The sequence below is a fragment of the Erythrolamprus reginae genome, chromosome 3, assembly GCF_031021105.1.
Source record: "Erythrolamprus reginae isolate rEryReg1 chromosome 3, rEryReg1.hap1, whole genome shotgun sequence".
Classification (NCBI taxonomy): Eukaryota; Metazoa; Chordata; class Lepidosauria; order Squamata; family Dipsadidae; genus Erythrolamprus; species Erythrolamprus reginae.
The window spans coordinates 78994284-79013556 of record NC_091952.1 but is presented as its reverse complement, the minus strand read 5'-3'; the positions used below and the strand labels follow the sequence as shown (position 1 = coordinate 79013556).

Here is a 19273-nt window from a genome sequence, read left to right as displayed (position 1 = left end):
TGAAAAATCGCAAATTACCCTGTTCGCAATGGTCGGGGACGCAATAACCGGGGGATCACTGTAATGCGTGCAAGCCCAAAATTCACCCCTTTTGCCAGCCGAGGCACCAATTTTTGCACAGCTGGGATTCCCCTGAGGCTCCTCTCCATGGGAAACCCCACCTCCGGACTTCCGTTGCCAGCGAAGCACCTGTTTTTGCGCTGCTGGGATTCCCCTGCTGGAATTTCCCTGCAGCATCACAAAAATACGGAAGTGCAGAGGTGGGGTTTCCCATAGAGGGGAGCCTCAGGGGATTCCCAGCAGCACAAAAACGGTTGCTTCGCTCGCAACGGAAGTCCGGAGGCGGGGCATCCCAGTGGCGGCGGTGGGTTTGTAAGGTGAAAATAGTTTGTAAGAAGAGGCAAAAAAATCTTAAACCCCGGGTTTGTATCTCGAAAAGTTCATATGACAAGGCGTTTGTAAGATGAGGTATCACTGTACTCTCAAAGTGTTTATAATGTTTGCAATAAACATACATAATCGTTCACATAATTAATTAATTAATTAATTAATTAATTAATTAGATTTGTATGCTGCCCCTCTCCGTAGACTCGGGGCGGCATACAAATCTAATAAATAAATAAATAAATTATGTGAACGATTATATATGTTTCTTGCAAACATTATAAACACTTTGAGAGTATTTGGAAAACCCCACCAAAAAGAAAGCAATGCAATCTACTTCTCTATTGTGTCCCTTTAAAAACTGAATGCATTTATCCATGTGGTCACTAGGGATCATGTTCAGTTAGAAAGGGTTAATGCCGTTAATACTTTTGTTGAGTCAAGCAAGGTTTTAAAATAATTGTAAGATTTTTAGTTTAGCCTCTTAAGAAATGCAACACTGCCCCCCTTTGGATAACCAATGCCCCCCCTTTGCAAAGGTCAGAGCTATAAAGCCCTACATGGCTTAGGACCAGACTACCTACCGGACCATCTTCTGCCTCATACATCCCAGTGGCCAGTTAGGTCCCACAGAGTCGGCCTTCTCCAGGTCCCATCAGCCAGACAATGTCATCTGGCAGGGCCTAGAAGAAGAACCTTCACTTTGGCAGCCCCGCCCTCTGGAATGAACTCCCTCTGGAAATGCGGACCACCCCCTCCCTCCTGGTCTTTCGTAAAGCTCTGAAGACCTACTTCTGCCAGCGGGCATGGAGACCATAAGCCATGAGATTGTCCCTGGCCAATGTGAATGACTGAATTGGATGAATGTGGATGACTGTATAAAGGGTTTTTTTAGAATTTATATTAATTTTGTACAAGTCTTTTTTGTAGATTTCTTCACATATATTGTGTGCATTTACAATGTTGTACGCTGCGCCCTAAATCGCTTCAAGAAGGGCAGCATAGAAGTCGAATGAATGAATGAATGAATGAATGAATGAATGAATGTAAGTAAGCAAGCAAGCAAGCAAGCAAGTTATGATGTGGAGTGAGGAAATGTCAGCCTAAATTTGAATCACACCTGATTCTTCTTAATTTTATAGAGATAAATAGAGAGAAGGAGGGAGAGAGAGAGAGAGGAAGAGATGAGACATTTACCATTACAGTGGTACCTCATCTTACAAACGCCTCTTCTAACGAACTTTTCAAGATACGAACCCGGTGTTTAAGATTTTTTTGCCTCTTCTTCCGAACTATTTTCACCTTACGAACCCAAGCAGCTGCTGCTGGGATGAAGGGGTTTCTTTTTTTCCCCTTTTTTGAAGAATGAAAAGGGAGGGGCAGCTTGGAGTAGGAAACATTTTGCAGAGAACAGCATGCTTGCAAAGGAACTGAAAGGGTGTCTTTTTAAGAAAGAAAAGGGAGGGGCGCCCCCCTTGCCTTTCTTCCTTCCCACTCACCCTTTAGCCTAGCCTTGCTTCTTCCACTTGCCCCCTTTAGCTGCTCCTCCCTGCCCTCTGTTCGCCTCCCTTCTAAAGTTTGGGATTTTCCTGAAGGATTTGCACGCATTATTTGCTTTTACATTGATTCCTATGGGAAACATTGTTTCATCTTACGAACTTTTCACCTTACGAACCTCCTCCTGGAACCAATTAAGTTCGTATGATGAGGTACCACTGTATATGAAGCCAATATTCAGACAAAATGGATATTAATAAAAACGTATAGATATGTTTTATGCAACATTCTTTCCAAAAATATATAGCAAATAAAATTGAGAGAAATGCTCATAACAACCTATGACAAATTGCAAAGCCATATAAAAATGAGAAAATGAATTTAATTTTAAAAATGATTGAAGCCACACTTGCTACTCACCAATCAGTGTGCCGCTTACGGTGCCTTTTCCTTGGCAGTTGAGCACCCTCAGACTGCGGACATTGGCCCCTTTGGCAACTCCAGCATCCCTTCCATTCACCACTCCTGCCATGTGGGTCCCATGGCTGTCACACTTACTGGCCTTCCATGGAGGATAACAACAAAATTTTGTACTTATTGCAAGTCCAAAGACATCATGTAGTAGTAGTAGTAGTAGTAGTAGTAGTAGTAGTAGTAGTAGTAGTAATAGAAACATAGAAACATAGAAGACTGACGGCAGAAAAAGATCTCATGGTCCATCTAGTCTGCCCTTATACTATTTCCTGTATTTTATCTTACAATGGATATATGTTTATCCCAGGCATGTTTAAATTCAGTTACTGTGGATTTACCAACCACATCTGCTGGAAGTTTGTTCCAAGGATCTACTACTCTTTCAGTAAAATAATATTTTATCATGTTGCTTTTGATCTTTCCCCCAACTAACTTCAGATTGTGTCTCCTTGTTCTTGTGTTCACTTTCCTGTTAAAAACACTTCCCTCCTGAACCTTATTTAACCCTTTAACATATTTAAATGTTTCGATCATTTAATGATCATTTAATGATCATAAGATAATAATATCTTATTAGCGCTCAAGGCAATGCACAACTCAAAAAATTAAAAGCAAACCACAGCTTTAATTATAGGTAGTCATGAAAAAGATTTCAAGACTCATCAGGGCCTGACGAAAAAACGGTCGCCATCACTGGACTATACTGTAGAAGCAAGACAAGGTACTAGAGTTCTCAGCCTGACACTCAGTTTTGTCTAAAGGTGTGAGGCAATAAAGAACTCAGCTTGGAAGTATTGCCATGCGTTGTTATTAGTTTTGGGGCTGACACAGGTCTACTGAAATTACCATTTCCTTAATCCCTTGCCATCAGAAAGAAAAGTATCTACCTGGCGGTGAAAGCGAGTGCCATCTTCTTCAGGGACATTCTCAAACTCAGTCACAAATATTTTGCCTTCTATTTCCCGATGGGTGCTCTGGACACCAGTATCTAGCAGGTAAACCTCAACCAGTTCGCCAGCATCTATAAAGAGAATCAATGATACCAGAAGGATGTGTCCAACAATACTTATCGAAATAGTTAAATGCATTTGTTTATCAATATTCAGGAAGATCAATCCTGATTATTGCAAATTACATAATCAAATTATTCAGCCAAATATTACAACATTGCAAGGGTGGTCTTAATTTTAATTTCTCTTGTGCTGTAGCAAGGATTCTGTTGTGATTCTGTGTCAAAAAATCAGACTTAAACATCTGGACTTAAGTCAGAGTTAAAAATCACAGTTCATCTAGAAAGTGAACTGTGAACTGTTGTGAATATATGGACATAGTAACTGCAACACTGTGATTCTGAAGTTTTGGGGGTTTTTTAAGATGGGAATGAGAAGCTGTGACTAGGGCTACAGCATGAATTATTTTGACTCTATCTACAACACACTTCTACTGGCAATTGGTGTAAGATTACCACTGACATCAAAATCTTTTTTTTATTTGTTGTAAGTTGCCCAGAGTCTTTGAGGAGTTGGGGGAAGGAAAGGAAAATGCACTTCTAATAAAAACTATGGCAATACTGATAGTAACAGATGGGTCTTCCTGCTTTCTTCTCATAATATATTCCCAACCCAACTCAACTTCCAAAAGCAGTTTAGATATCCAAAATAGAGTTGGAAGACTCTCCAGTCTCATGTAGATGCTACTCTGCTTAGGCTGAAATACTCTTACTCCAAATAAGATTTTTGTTTACTTTTTTCTAAAAATGTTTCTTAAATATATATCCTGGAAGAGACTACAATGCATCGATGATAACTAGGAGCGCATCAGAAACTGCCTCTGAACAGAAACAACCGTCTCCTCTCTCGGACATCCTATTGTCCATTGACTCTGATAGAAACAAGAGGATTACTGCCATGCTGTAATGAAGAATAAACTCAACTTGACCCATGTTCCATGGCAGAATCTGAATTTGTATCCCATTCTTTCAATTCTTGTTGGAGTTAAATGTCTGTTGACATAGGGTCGCTGCCTGCATCTGAATAAAATATGGGAAAGATGAAAGGGGTAGCTTACTGGGGGGATTATACTCATTCAGCGTGTGCTGCGCTGGGACAATCCGGCCAAGATTCCAAGGAATGCTTTGAGCAAAGACGTACGAGTCCTCTTCTATGTAATCCACATGTGGGAGTTTCAAAGCCTGCACAAAAGAACCAGAGGAAAGTATTGCAGCACAGGCAACAAGACCACCATCTTTAATTTTTTTTTGCAAAAATGATATAAATCATGCGAAAGAAGCATCTTATACTTTCTATTCTACCACACTATAAAACAGCTTGTCTCACGAATACAGTACCAGTAAATGGTAGATAATTCTGCTACACATTTTGCAATACATCTTTCAACCAATTTCAATTTTTCAATTTATTAGATTTGTATGCCGCCCCTCTCCGAAGACTCGGGGCGGCTCACAACAATAATAAAAACAATATTCCAGCGAAAACAAGTCTCATATTAAAAAGCACATAAAACCCTATCATATTTAAAAAAGCAAACAACATATACATACCCAAACATAAATATATATAAAAAAATACCCAAGTATGTAAAGATATTTGGCATTACAAGAACCACACAATAATGTAAAGGATGAGTCTGATAATTCAGCTTTCATTCACCTAATCCATGCTGGGTGAGGATTTCTGGAAGTTGTAGTACACAAGTAATAAAGTAGGCATAATTACCCAACCCTGATATATTCCTATCAATATGCTTTATGTTCTATACTCTATAATCGAGGTTCACAATGTGGATTATATGCCTCCCCACCCCCATGGAGGGCCATATACCTTACACACACACACACACACAGAGAGAGAGAGAGAGAGAGAGAGAAACAGAGACGACATGCAGACATATCTGACCACAAGTATAGTGCACCTGTAAGAAAAGAATATTTTCAATGTTCTGTCTTTAGAATGCAGAAACAAACAAACAAAATCTAAGGATTGAGGGTAGAATGCTACATTGAGTAAAATGGATAGTTAGATATTCCTAGTAAAATATTCCTAGCAATTCCTGGGAATAACAACAAACAATGCTAAATTTTTCGTATCATAGAAACATATTAATTTTGAAGTACATTTTTGTAGTCAAATTGTTTTTAATGGGAATTGTCCAGGTGTTCATTTGGTTTTACAGATCATTTCCCCCAAAGGATCCACAACATTCTGAGGGTCACTTAATTATTATTTTATAGATTGATCGGTTTAAAATTATTGGCCACACACCTCCAATGGCCTTTCGCTTTCCCTTTCTGCATAATCTTAACTCCCAACATCTGTTTTTTTATTTATTTATTTATTTATTTATTTATTTATTTATTTATTTATTTATTTATTTATTTATTTATTTATTTGATTTGATTTGATTTGATTTGATTTGATTTGATTTGATTTGTATGCCGCCCCTCTCCGTAGACTCGGGGTGGCTAACAACAGTAAAAAAACAATATGAACAAATCTAATATTAAAAGTAATGTAAAAAACCCCAATTTAAGAAACCAATCATACATACAGACATACCATGTATAGACCTAGGGGGAAGGGAATATCTCAGTTCCCCCATGCCTGACAACAGAGGTGGGTTTTAATGAGCTTACGAAAGGCAAGGAGGGTGGGGGCAACTCTGATATCTGGGGAGAGTTGGTTCCAGAGGGTCGGGGCCGCCACAGAGAAGGCTCTTCCCCTGGGTCCCGCCAAACGACATTGTTTAGTCGACGGGACCCGGAGAAGGCCAACTCTGTGGGACCTAACTGGTCGCTGGGATTCGTGCGGCAGAAGACGGTCCCGGAGATATTCTGGTCCGAAGCCATGAAGGGCTTTATAGGTCATAACCAACACTTTGAATTGTGACCGGAAACCGATTTCCCATCTTTTCCACATTGAATTAAATGCTTTAAATACATTGAAGGTCTTAAAAATCTAACAAAAGCATCTGCTTCAAATGATGGGAGTGGTAATCCAGAAAGTTGAAGTTTGGCTCTATTCCATTGCCTCCACATGGAGAAAGTTACCTTGCAGAGACTTCCCATCCAAAAATAGAAAATCTCAGCAAAAGATTGCCTACCCCAATGAATCATTTATTTCACTTAAAAAGTTTTCCCCAAGAAGGTGCCTCTGAGTGGGCTGAGTTTCAATTCTCAAAATTCCCAGCCAATCAGACCAGATTTGGGAAGGCCATTCTCAAAGGTGGTACATGTATGCATCTACTCCAGGCCACTGTGCTGTTGCACAAGTCTTCTGATCACATTTGTGTACAAAGCAACCTGGCACCTATTTAACATCAGGTAAGCATTAACCAAGCACCCCTCCTCAACCTGCTCTTGGGTCTTGCACCACTATCTGAAACTTTTGAAATGTTTGCGCAGAATCAACAATGGCTTAAAAAGCTCCCTGATTTTCAAGCTGCAAACCAAAGAGCAAACAGTCTTGTAAAATGTCTCCCTTACACATTTCTGTGGGAATAAATGGGAACAGGATAGATTGGCAACCGAGATTGCAAAGTAGCTACACAGGATATGGATGCTGGCAGGAATTATGTGGCCTGAGTGGAACTATGTCTATCATTTGACAAGCAAGTCACTCCTAAAAACAAGCCCTCTCAATAAATCTGAATATAGCCTCGTGATAGGGTAATCCAGCAAGATTTGCCACAACCAAACAGAGGTCAACTATGCAGATAATCTGTCCCTAACCTTTAAATACACATACACTACCACTTTTGCAAACATGGCTGAAGGCACAAAGATATGGTAACTATTTTTTTTTGGGGGGGGGGTGTAAAAGTTTTTTATTTTTCTTCACTTTTAAACAGTGTGATATCATATACTTTCAATCTTGAATACAATACAATGAATTTACATTTATATTCCGTATTTATCATCCAACAATATGCTGCCTCATTTACTTTTATCACCTGGAAAACTTTCATATAAACTTTTTCAATATCATTATACAAACTTACAATACTATTTGCTCTTATCTCTCATCTATTTGCTTCCACTTATGTATTAAATTTTATTACATTTAGGTCAAAGTTATTATTTTCAATTGTCATACATCCTTATTTATCTTTTAAAAATTCCTTTACCCTTACCATATGCTAATTGCCCTTCAAAAAGAAAAAATATTTTAAAAGATATGGTAACTATTGACATCTTTCCTTTATCGGTTATGGGCCTGTGAATATTCAGAAAATGAGAGGCATTATCATTAAACAAAACAATTTCCCAAAGCATACAAGTGCACAACCTGAAAAATATCTACTTTACAATGTTTTTCTATTTAAAAAAAACCCTTTCGAGACATTCAAAGGAAATAATCAAATCAATTACTAATATAAAGAAACAAAGATACAACACTGTATCATTCAAAATGGTGAGATGCAAATTTGTAGCTAATGGTCTCAGTGAATTGTCTGTGTAAAGTATGTGTTTACATATACCATGTTGTGTGATAGTAGATAAGAATAATCTCACGGCAGTTTTTGACAATTCTAACATTAATATGTCAACATTCCCAACTCAGAGTTTACTCTGGTTCTTAAGGCAAAGTAAGCATGCATTACTGCATTATCACAGCTTAAGCGATTTGCTAAAAAAACAACTCACTTCCAATTAAGGTTTTAAATTGGCTGGAATGCTATATCCATTAACTGCAATATGTTAGTTTTTTTGCTGAGTTTTGTCACTTCTGAAAATAAAAATAATTCAGAGGTTATCTTCCATGGCAAGTGGCAACACCTAGACAACCTTTACTAACCTATGGTGAGTACTTGAATGAGAGACTACTAAGAGAAACCACAATTGGGAAGAAGATAATTATTATTGCCAAGAAAATAATGTGGGCTTGTTTGTATAATTACTCAAAGTCACTTAAAGAGAATCTTTAGTTAAGATTAGCAGAGGGATTTTTTTTTCATTGATGAGGATGGATTAAATATAAATAATCTCTGTTTTATGACATGCTTCCTTAGTGTGATGCTTCCCACATGTATTCAACATTATTTGAAGCCAGCAATCATCAGAAAACACACAGAAAGAGATGATAGATGATAGAAGAGATAGATAGATGGATGGATGGATGGATGGATGGATGGATAATGAGAGAGAAAGACAAAGAGAGAGATGATAGTCTTGTGTAAATATAGTAAAATTAATTCTTTGTAATGAAGATTTGCTCTAGATCTCTCCAAATGATGAACAAATTCTGATTTGGAATCTGGTAAAACAACGCATGTACAGTAATCAGGAACTAACAGAAAGATATTCCTCCCATGTAGAATATTATTATTTTTATTAAATAACAGAGGTAATATATATTTAATTAATAGCAAACAGTCCCAGTAAATATGATAAATCACAATATTGCCAGGTTTGTGGTTTATAGACTCAATTGCTAGTGAGACAGTTGTAATACCTGGGAAGTCATACCGTATTTTTCGCTCCATAATACGCACTTCTCCTCTTCCCAAAAGTGGGTGGAAATGTCTATATACCTTTGGTGAATAGCGGCAGGGGTGCGGGATCGTTTTACAGGGCTGAACCCTGCCTCTTCTGCCTTTGTCATTGTCCACCTCTTCTATTTCAAGAGTCAGTAGGCAGAGCTGGCACAGATAGGTGTCATTTAAGGATCCACCTGAAACTTTTTTGTCTTCTTTTTGTCCTCTAAGCGTAGGTGTGTCTTATGGTGTGAAAAATACTAGTTGACAGCAGGATGGCTGCAGGGTCAAGATTGCTGCTGTGATAGTTTGATCAAAGCCCTGTCCACTGTATATAGGTAGTCCTCAACTCATGTCTGAACATGGCTGACCTGAATTTTATGACACTGTTTATGACAGTCCTAAAAATCAGCACCACTATCGCTAAGCAAATCCATTGTCCGCAATGGGAGTGTCAGGGTTCCATATAGCATCTAAGATCAAATCAGAGTCCAAGGCAAGACTTCCCTTAAAGTTCCAATTTATTAACAGAGCCATGCTGGTGCATCTGTAAAGAACCTGAATCTGAGCTCTCTGGGTTTCTCCATCCAGTCCATAAGCCTATCAACTTCTGGCAACGGGTTTGTCTACTCCCATCCACTTCCGGGCAGGTGCTGGACAAAGGATGACCTTGAGAATCTAAAAGGAATTTGTTATGGCTATCTCTCTACTTCTCATGCAATAGCCCCTCCCGATTTCCCACAGCAAGAATACATCCCCATAGAATATGGTATAAGTGTGGCAGGTCAAAGTCTCTAAGCAAACAGGGAGATTTATGCCAGAGTCTGCAGAGGAAAGTGTAGGGCTGAGTATCGGTCAGGATTGGGGTTCAGAGAATGCTAGCCTGAAGGAGCAGCCGAAGCTGGGTCCATTGGACGAGAAACAGGCTGAGGCTGAGGGAGGTGAGCAAGTTAGCTCCACATAAGGACTGGAAGCAGTTGCCATCTCTTAGCAATAAGGAGGCGGTGCAATCCACAGCTCCTCCTGGTCCAGGGATACATGGAACAGAGAGAAGACAGGCATCAACATAGTCATGAGGAGGCAACCTCGCCTTTCATGAAAAGGCTGCACGAGCATTGCCTACTTAACCCTGTCCTGAGGAGTTGAGTGTTGCTGGAGCAAGATGTCCAGTTCTTGTCTCATGTGCTCATGTGCCTTGTCTCCTGGCCTGTGACTCCTGGCCTGCTTTCCTGCAGTTCATGTGTGTTCTGACCCAGCTGCCGGACCAAGGAACACAGCACAAACAGTATCCAAACAAACCTTGCTTTAATATTCACGAACTACTAATTATCTGTTTTAGTCATTCGTAAAGTCAATGAAATAATAAAGCAGTCTTCCTTAACAGCCCGCAATAGTCCAAACAATAAGAGTCAAATGTCCAACGAAGAGGTTGTCTGAGAACAACACATCAATTTCTTAGTATTGATGGCAGAACGCCCAGGAGCAATTTGCAGGAAACTGGACGTCTTCCAAATACGAGCCGAACGGGAGTTTTGAAGTCAAAAGACACAAGGGGAATGAATGAAGTTGTTTCCTGAAAATTGGTCGGTCCTTTTCCTCGCTTAAAAAGGCTATGAAAGTGGCCAATTAACCCTAAGCCTTACTCCTGAGTAGACCTACTCTTCAGGAACCACTCTGCCTTTTGACACCTCTGCTATAAAACTCTTACCATATGTGCGTGGGGAAGAGGAGCAGTACAACATCAGCTTTCGGCAAACAAAATCATAAATCATATTGCAAATAACCGTAAGCGTTGTTTTGGGTTGCTCAACACCCAAAATGCAATCACATGACTGCAGGGAGTGGATTTCCTTTAGAACTTCAAATCTGGGTATAAATAACTTTTTTTAGTGTCATAACTTCAAATGATTATGTTATTAAGTGAGGATTACATGAATGTACACCACTCATATTTTTATGTACGGACTCTGATGTTTAACTGGCAAATTAGCATGTGAACAATCAAGTTAGAACTGAACTTACCATATGCAGGACATCGCTGCTCATCTTGACAACAAAGCCGTGGATTAGCTCCTCAAAGATATGCAGGATTTTGGTCATGTAGCCATGCTTGGCTGCTCTGGCTTGCAAGCGCTTGGCAGTTTGTAGGACTTGAGGTTTAAGGGTTTCTTCCTTGAGCACCACAATATAATGTCCAGATAAGCGCCATGGCTCCTGGTTTTAGATAAGAAGAAGAGAACAGGTCAGAAGGCAAATCAAGCTTGGGTGAAACAAAAATCTCTGTTGGTAAAATGCAGAAATCAAGTGGGGTTGATTCACTGCATTTTACCCTTGGTTGGTCATTTTACGGGAAGCATTATGGAACTTGAAATACACTTCAGTTGTGCCAGTTGCAACTAGAAATTTATAAAGAAAAATGACCGTTTACCCGCTCTATCTGTGAGCAAAATTACTGCTGCTAAATTATATGGTCCAGATCAGTTTGACTCCTGAATGAATGAAATAGCCAGAAATCATTCCAGAGCAGGGGTCACAACCCCCGATCTGTGGACCAGCACTATTCTGTGGCATGCCAGAAACCAGGCCACACAAACAAGTAAGGCCCCATACATGAGATAAAGGCAGCACATGAAAAGTAAAGAAGAAATCTGGGATTTCATATCCATAAAACTGTAGCTGAATCAAGATAAGTATTTCAAATCCCACACTATCCCTAATTATGCCCTGGATATTGTATATTCACTTCTCTGCTAATTCGCTTAAGGAATGCATCAATTTCTAATTGCATTCAAATAACACATTCATCAACTGCCATCCTGGTTTAACATCCCTTCTGTCTAATTATATACTCTTTCAATTGGTTTTGATTATGAAAATAGGGCTGTAGCAAACCTTGGGGAAGGAACTCAAGGGGAAGGAATCAAACAACACTGTATTGCATTGCTGATGGGAGAAGAAACAAGTACAGTGATACCTCGTCTTACAAAGTGAAGGCGAAAAGTTTGTAAGACGAAATAATGTTTCCCATAGGAATCAATGGGAAAGCGATTAATGCGTGCAAGCCCAAAACTCACCCCTTTTGCCAGCCAAAGAGCCCATTTTTGCATTGCTGGGATTCCCCTGAGGCTCCCCTCCATGGGAAACCCCACCTCCGGACTTCTGTGTTTTTGTGATGCTGCAGGGGAATCCCAGCAGGGGAATCCCAGCATCGCAAAAACTAGCGCTTCGCTGGCAACAGGAGCCCGGAGGTAGGGTTTCCCAGCGAAGGGAGCATCAGTGAAATCACAGCATCACAAAAACAAGGAAGTCCTCGAAACCCCACCTCCAGACTTCCGTGTTTTTGTGATGCTGCGATTTCGCTGAGGCTCCCCTCACTGGGAAACCCCACCTCCGGACTTCCGTTGCCAGCGAAGCACCCGTTTTTGCGCTGCTGGGATTCTCCTGCAGCATCGCAAAAACACGGAACTCCGGAGGTGGTGTTTCCCATGGACGGGAGCCTCAGGGGAATCCCAACAGTGCAAAAACAGGTGCTTCGCTGGCAACAGAAGTCTGGAGGCGGGGCATCCCAGTGGCGGCGGTTTGGGTTTATAAGGTGAAAATAGTTTGAAAGAAGAGGCAAAAAAATCTTAAACCCCGGGTTTGTATCTCAAAAAGTTTGTATGACGAGGGGTTTGTAAGACGAGGTATCACTATATTTGGCAATTTTCAAATCACTCCACCCATGTCAATTGAAGTCTTGGATGAGGCTGGGGTAAAGACAGGGTTTTACCCTTGACCAGACTATCTTGACTAGACTGTAGCCATCAGTCAAAACTCAATTCTGTTTTTGTACAAGTGTTCTTCATGTGGATTTGCCTATCAGCTGATAATTGGGAATGTTTTAGATCCAGCCTATTGTTCTTGCAAAAGATCATTGAATCATAACTCTACAACCCCCTGATTTTCCTTTGAAATAATGTTTGGTTAACCTGGCAGGTTTTGCAGAATTTATGGTTCCTTTAGTTTTGGAATAAGGGCGTAATAGTTTACACCCTATCACAAAAGACAACTTAAGCCTCATGGGTCAGAGGCAAGATGAAGACAGAAAAAAAAGCTGCCAAGTACAGTAATACCTCGTCTTACGAACCTAATTGGTTCCCGAGGGAGGTTTGTAAGACTAAAAGTTCGTAAGACGAAACATTGTTTCCCATAGGAAACAATGTAAATCAGTGCAACAAAAAAAAAACCCGCAAAAAAACGGCGGCGCCCGGCTGTCACCTTCTGAAACAGCTGGGGGGCTTCCCAGCAGCCTCCCGAACGCCGAACGCCAAACCCGAACTTCCAGGTTCAGCGTTCGGGAGGCTGCTGAGAAGCCCCCCGGCTGTTTTAAAAGGTGACAGCCGGGCGGCGGGGCTTCCCAGCGGCCTCCCGAACCCGAACTTGTGCCAAACTTCCGAGTTCGGCGTTTGGGAGGCCGCTGGAAAGCCCCGCCGCCCGGCTGTCACCTTTTAAAACAGCCAGGGGGCTTCTCGGAGGCCTCCCGAACGCCAAACCCGGAAGTTCGGGTTTGGCGTTCGGGTTCAGGAGGCTGCTGGGAATCCCCCCGGCTGTTTCAAAAAGCGACAGCCAGGCGGCGGGGCTTCTCGTCGTCGTCGGGTTCGTAAGAAGAAACAAGTTCGTAAGAAGAGGCAAAAATTTTCTGAACCCCGGGTTCGTATCTCGGGTTGTTCGTAAGACGAGGGGTTCGTATCATGAGGTACCACTGTATATTTGTGCCATTGCTTGGTGAAAAAGAGAAAATGCCCTCCATCTCAAAGAGATAAAATACCTGTGAATCTAGATGCCACCTTTGTGACTTGCTTGGCTGCCCTTTTCAGTTAAAATCCCTGATCCAATGTTGAACTACAACTCTAGGATCTTGTAAAGCATTCAGCTAATTTGTGTGTGTGTGTATGTCTTGCAGAAATTGAACAACTTAGTCTTCATTGCACCTCATTATTTTAGTCCTTCTCTGCCTGGCTGGTGCAACCAGTGCACAGGAATAAAATACTCAGAATAAACACATTCTAACCAAACAAGGAAGGTTCGGAGATGCCTTAAGACAAATCAAGCAAATATAATGCTCTGTGGTTGATGCTTGTTCCTCTGCTCAAATGACTGTACTACCTGGATCGAACAGCTTAACTCATATGCATGAGTTCCTTTTTAATTAAGAATTGCTCAAGAATTCTTAAGACAACACAATTATGTTTTCAGAAGTTTTGGGTTCTTTAAGCAGGATGCTTCAGGCATACACTTGTTGGAAAACAACTAGGAAATAATAGTTACTCACTCTCCAACCCTTGCCCACAATTCTCAGCAAGGAAAGGTTATCAGAGTGTTACCACATCACGTCAAATGGGGAGAGCTGCCTTAGGTCACACAGACAGGCAAAATGATTGAGGTCTGGCCAATTTTCTAAAATGAAAGTTTTTCTTGCTGCACAGAATATCACATTACAGAATTGTTGTGCTTTATTCTAAAAATCCTCCAAGGGAGCTTTATTGTTCCATAAAGGATATTGGCAACATAGTTTATATTATTTTTTCACCTGCAACAAGAATAGGATAGGATAGGATAGGATAGGATAGGATAGGATAGGATAGGATAGAATTCTTTATTGGCCAAGTGTGATTGGACACACAAAGAATTTGTCTTTGGTCCATATGTTCTCAGTGTACGTAAAAGAAAAGATACATCTGTCAAACAATCACAAGGTACACCACTTAATGATTGTCATAAGGTACAAATAAACAATCAATATTAATATAAATCATAAGGACACAAGAACAAGTTACAGTCATACAGTCATAAGTGGGGGGAGATGGGTGATAGGAACAATGAGAATAATAATAGTGATACAGCTTTAGTAAATAATTTGACAGCAGTGAGGGAATTATTTGTTTAACAGTGATGGAGTTCGGGGAAAAATATTGTTGTGTCCAGTTGTCTTGGTGTGCATTGCTATACAGCATCATTTTAAGGGTAGGAGTTGAAACAATTTATGTCCAGGATGCCAGGGGTCAGTAAATATTTTCACTGCCCTCTTTTTGACTCCTGCAGTATACAGTCCTCAATGGAAGGTAGGTCGGCAGTAATTGCTTTTTCTGAAGTTCTAATTATCCTCTGAAGTCTGTGTTGGTCTTGTTGGGTTGCAGAACCAAACCAGACAATTTAGAGGTGCAGATGACAGACTCAATGATTCCTCTGTAGAATTGTATCAGCAGCTCCTTGGGCAGTTTGAGCTTCCTGAGTTGGGGCAGAAAGAACATTATTTGTTCTGCTTTTTTGATGATGTTTTTGATGTTTTGAGATATGATAGAAAATAGAAATTAGAAGGTTTCTACTCTTGATACTACTGTATATTGTCTAGTATTATAAGAGGTGGTAGAATGGGAGGGTTTCTCCTAATGTCTACCACAATCTCTATGGTTTTGAGTGTGTTCAGTTTCAGATTGTTATGGTTGCATCACAAGGCTAGTTGTTCTTATGTAGTTTCATCATTGTCTCGAATGAGACTAATCATTGTTGTATTATCTGAAAACTTCAGTAGTTTAACAGATGGGTTGTTTGAGATGTAGTCTTTCGTATATATAGAAGTGGTGAGAATGCACAGCCTTAGTTGGCCCCTGTGCTAATTATACAGGTATCTGATGTGATTTTGCCTAGCTTCACCTGTTGCTTCCTATCTGTTAGGAAGTTTGTGATCCACTTATAAGTGTGTTCAGGTACCGCTACATTATTTAGTTTAGTTAGAGGAATGTCTGGTATGATAGTATTGAATGCTAAACTAAAGTGTACAAAGAGGACCATTTGCATAGATCTTTGGAGATTCAAGATGTTGTAGGATGTAGTGCAGAGCCATATTAACAGCATCATTAGTATGGTCAACCAACCTTTTCTATGTCAGAATAGAGTTGAATGGGGTTAAGATAAGAAGATGCTGTAAATCACTGGTGAGTCACCAATTATAGTTACAACATATCCAAGCAATTTTTAATAGGAAAAAATAAAATGATTTTGTGTCATGCTCTCTCAACATTGCTAGATTTAGGCATAACCTATACTTGGGATCGGGAAGTCTGAAGGAGCCTCTCAAAATTCAGATTTTTAAAAATTGAGTTGATAATATTTTTACAACCAAGTGTCCAAAAATTAAGCTTCTTGTATGGCAGACATGATCCTCACAGATTAATTAATTAAGAGAGTTTTTGTTTCTGCATGTATTCCTACCTTTCTACTCAGACAATCTTTCTCCATCACATCATAGGTTCATCTTCATAGCATTTCGGCCTTATAGCACAGCCTTATTCTCTATTACTTGTACATTTTCCCATAACTTAGGGCTTTCACTATGTCTAAAACATGTCTAAATCAAGCCCTGCCTGTCATTTTCCCACGGTGTGAGCTTTTCAAGGCAGATCAGAAAAGGACGACAGAGTTATGAATGGTAATGCTACTTTATTACAAGGTTATTATTATTATTATTATTATTATTATTATTATTATTATTATTTGTTGTGATTCAGCCTGAGGCTCCTCAGGGACCGTCTGGAGCGCTGCCGGATCCATGCCCAGAGGAGGAGGACAGTGACCAGGAGGGGGAGGACCAGGCAGACGGGGGAGAGGAACGTCAGGAAGAGGAGGCGGGAGAGCAGCCTGAGACCCCCGGGGGGGGCCTCTCCCCAGCTAGTAGCCTGGATTCATTGGATGAAGACGCACAGGCTATAATAGACATGAGGCAGAGACGTGCGGCTCAAAGAAGGGGCCAATTAGCAAGGTATTTCCATCCCTGAATTGGCAACAGCTGGGTTTGGGTGTGGTTCTCCTCAGCAGGGTTAAAAAGGCAGACACGCCCTTACAGTCTTGTGGAGAGTTATCAACTGGAAGTCCTGTGACCTTGCTTCGATTCTTGGCGTCTCTGATCTTGGCTTGTGGCCTAGAAGGTTGAAAGACTTGGAGGAGGCGTGGATTTTATTATCTCCAGTGTTGTTTTTGCCAGCAAGAATCCTGTTTTATTGCCTGGCCTTCGTGAAACCTCTGTGAAGCTTCATCGTGTTCCTGTCTGTAAGAACAGTTTTTGTTACCTGTGTTTGCTTTCCAGTATATAAACTGCCTTTGCTTTTTACCAGTGTGTCTGGATACTCTTTTTGGTTGGTGTTGGCGTCTGGGGGGACCCAGACAGAACATTATTATTATTATTTATTAGATTTGTACGCCGCCCCTCTCCATAGACTCCGTAGGTTATAGTAACAGAATCTTGTAAGTTTGAATGTGCTTCTCTCCCTTCTTCTTTTATCTTCATGGGAACTAAGGTCATCTCTAAGATGTTTGCTCAAATTACATTTTTGCTCTGGGCTCAGATTCTTTGGTCTCTTGTGCTTCTTTTCATCCTGTTTCTCAAGATTATTCCTAATACCCATTATAAGTGATTACTAAAATCGCAATGTAAGGAGTGCACACCTTCTGACTCATCCACCCCATCACTTCAATTCTCATCACACCTTCCATCAGAGGTCCAAATATGGCAGAATGCCCCAGGCAAGGGAGAACCCCAAGTCCACATCAGGAAACCCGAAGTTCAAATTGACTTCAAAAAAAGAGACAGTGGACATCTGCCATAGTACTGTTGCTAGTACTGTAATGTCCAAGTGACCCTTCCTGGAAGGCTGTTTAAAACACCAGATCCTTCTTCTGGAGAAAGCTAAGCAGATTGCAGTGAAAGATTGCTCATAGTCATATGTTTCTTGATTAGATAAAGGCCCATCTTGGGTGGCATTTTATGGGGGGGGGGGAGTTTCAAGTCAAAGAAACAAGAACTTCCAATACTTCTCTTTTGTAATTGACAGCTGTACATAAAGAAATCCCAAGTCAACAGAATCAGGAGATTTCAGAAGGATTGCAATACAGTATTAACAATTGCCTCACATCTGTCTTCTCCCTTCCATTTTTTTCTTCTTTATGACATTTAAGGAGGGCAAATTCATACAATCCCACAATCAGCACCTACTTCACCTACAACCTGCCTCCCTAGAAGACCCTGTACATTCACTGGGTGTATTCTGAGGGAAGCAGTCATAAAACTTCAGACACAGACTTCAGAGGATAATCAGAACTGCAGAAAAAGCAACTGCTGCCAAGCTGCCTCCCATTGAGGACCTGTATAGTGCAAGAGTCAAAAAGAGGGCTGTGTCTACCACCTCTCACAATCCTAGACAACACAGTATCAACAGTAGAGACCTTCAAATTTCTAGGTTCCATCATAAGTCAAGACCTAAAATGGTCACCTAGCACCAAAAACATCATCACAAAAGCACAACATAGAATGTTCTTTCTGCGCCAAGTCAGGAAGCTCAAACTGCCCAAGGAGCTGCTGATACAGTTCTACAGAGGAATCATTGAGTCTGTCATCTGCACCTCTATAACTGTCTGGTTTGGTTCTACAACCCAACAAGACCGACACAGACTTCAGAGGATAATCAGAACTGCAGAAAAAAACAATTGCTGTCAACCTGCCTTCCATTGAGGACCCGTATACTGCACGAGTCAAAAAGAGGTCCATGAAAATATTTACTGACCCCTCGCATCGTGGACATAAATTGTTTCAAGTCCTACCCTCAAAACTACACTATAGAGCACTGCACACCAAGACAACTAAACACAACAAGTTTTTTCCCCAAATGCCATCACTCTGCTAAACAAATAATTCCCTCACCACTGCCAAGCTATTCACTAAGGCTGCATTACTACTACTATTAGTTTCTTCTCATCATTCTCCCATTCCTCCCATTTATGATTGTAACTTCTTGCTTGTATCCTTACGATTTTTATTAATATTGATCGTTTCCTAATTGCTTATTTGACCCCTATGACAATCATTAAGTGTTGTTACATTCTTGACAAATGTATCTTTTCTTTTACCTACACTGAGAGCTTAGGCACCAATGACAAATTCCTTGTGTGTCCAATCACACTTGGCCAATAAAGAATTCTATTCTATTCTATTCTATTCTGTTCCATTGAGTTCATCAGACTGTTGCCCCAGGCAAATGCATCTCCTCATTAGGCAGCATCCTCTACGGCAGTATTTTTCAACCAGTGTGCCACGGCACACTAGTGTGCCGCAAGACATGGTCAGGTGTGCCGCGAAGCTCAGCAAGAGAGAAAGAGAGAGAGAAAGAAAGAGAAAGAAAGCAAGAGAGAGAAAGAGAAAGAAAGCAAGAGAGAGAGAAAAAGAGAAAGAAAGCAAGAGAGAGAGAAAGCAAGAGAGAGAGAGAAAGAGAGGCAGGGAAGGAGGGAAAGATAGAAAGAGCAAAAAAGAGAGGAAGGAAGGAAGAGAGAAAGAGGGATGGAGAGAGAGAGGAAGGAAGGAAGAGAGAGAAAGAGGGAGAGAAAGAGTGAAAGGGAG

At 40.6% G+C, this 19273-nt stretch overlaps 1 protein-coding gene across 1 annotated transcript in view; it reads right to left on the bottom strand.

Moving 5' to 3' along the window:
- Positions 1–19273, bottom strand: part of PCSK9 (proprotein convertase subtilisin/kexin type 9) — a 38096-nt gene that overhangs the window by 17863 nt on the left and 960 nt on the right. The window contains exons 2-5 of the mRNA XM_070745932.1: positions 10870–11061; positions 4423–4546; positions 3243–3376; positions 2302–2443 (exon numbers count right to left, since the gene is read on the bottom strand). Coding sequence (XP_070602033.1) covers positions 2302–2443; positions 3243–3376; positions 4423–4546; positions 10870–11061 — 592 coding nt within the window. The remainder of the gene's footprint in view (positions 1–2301; positions 2444–3242; positions 3377–4422; positions 4547–10869; positions 11062–19273) is intronic.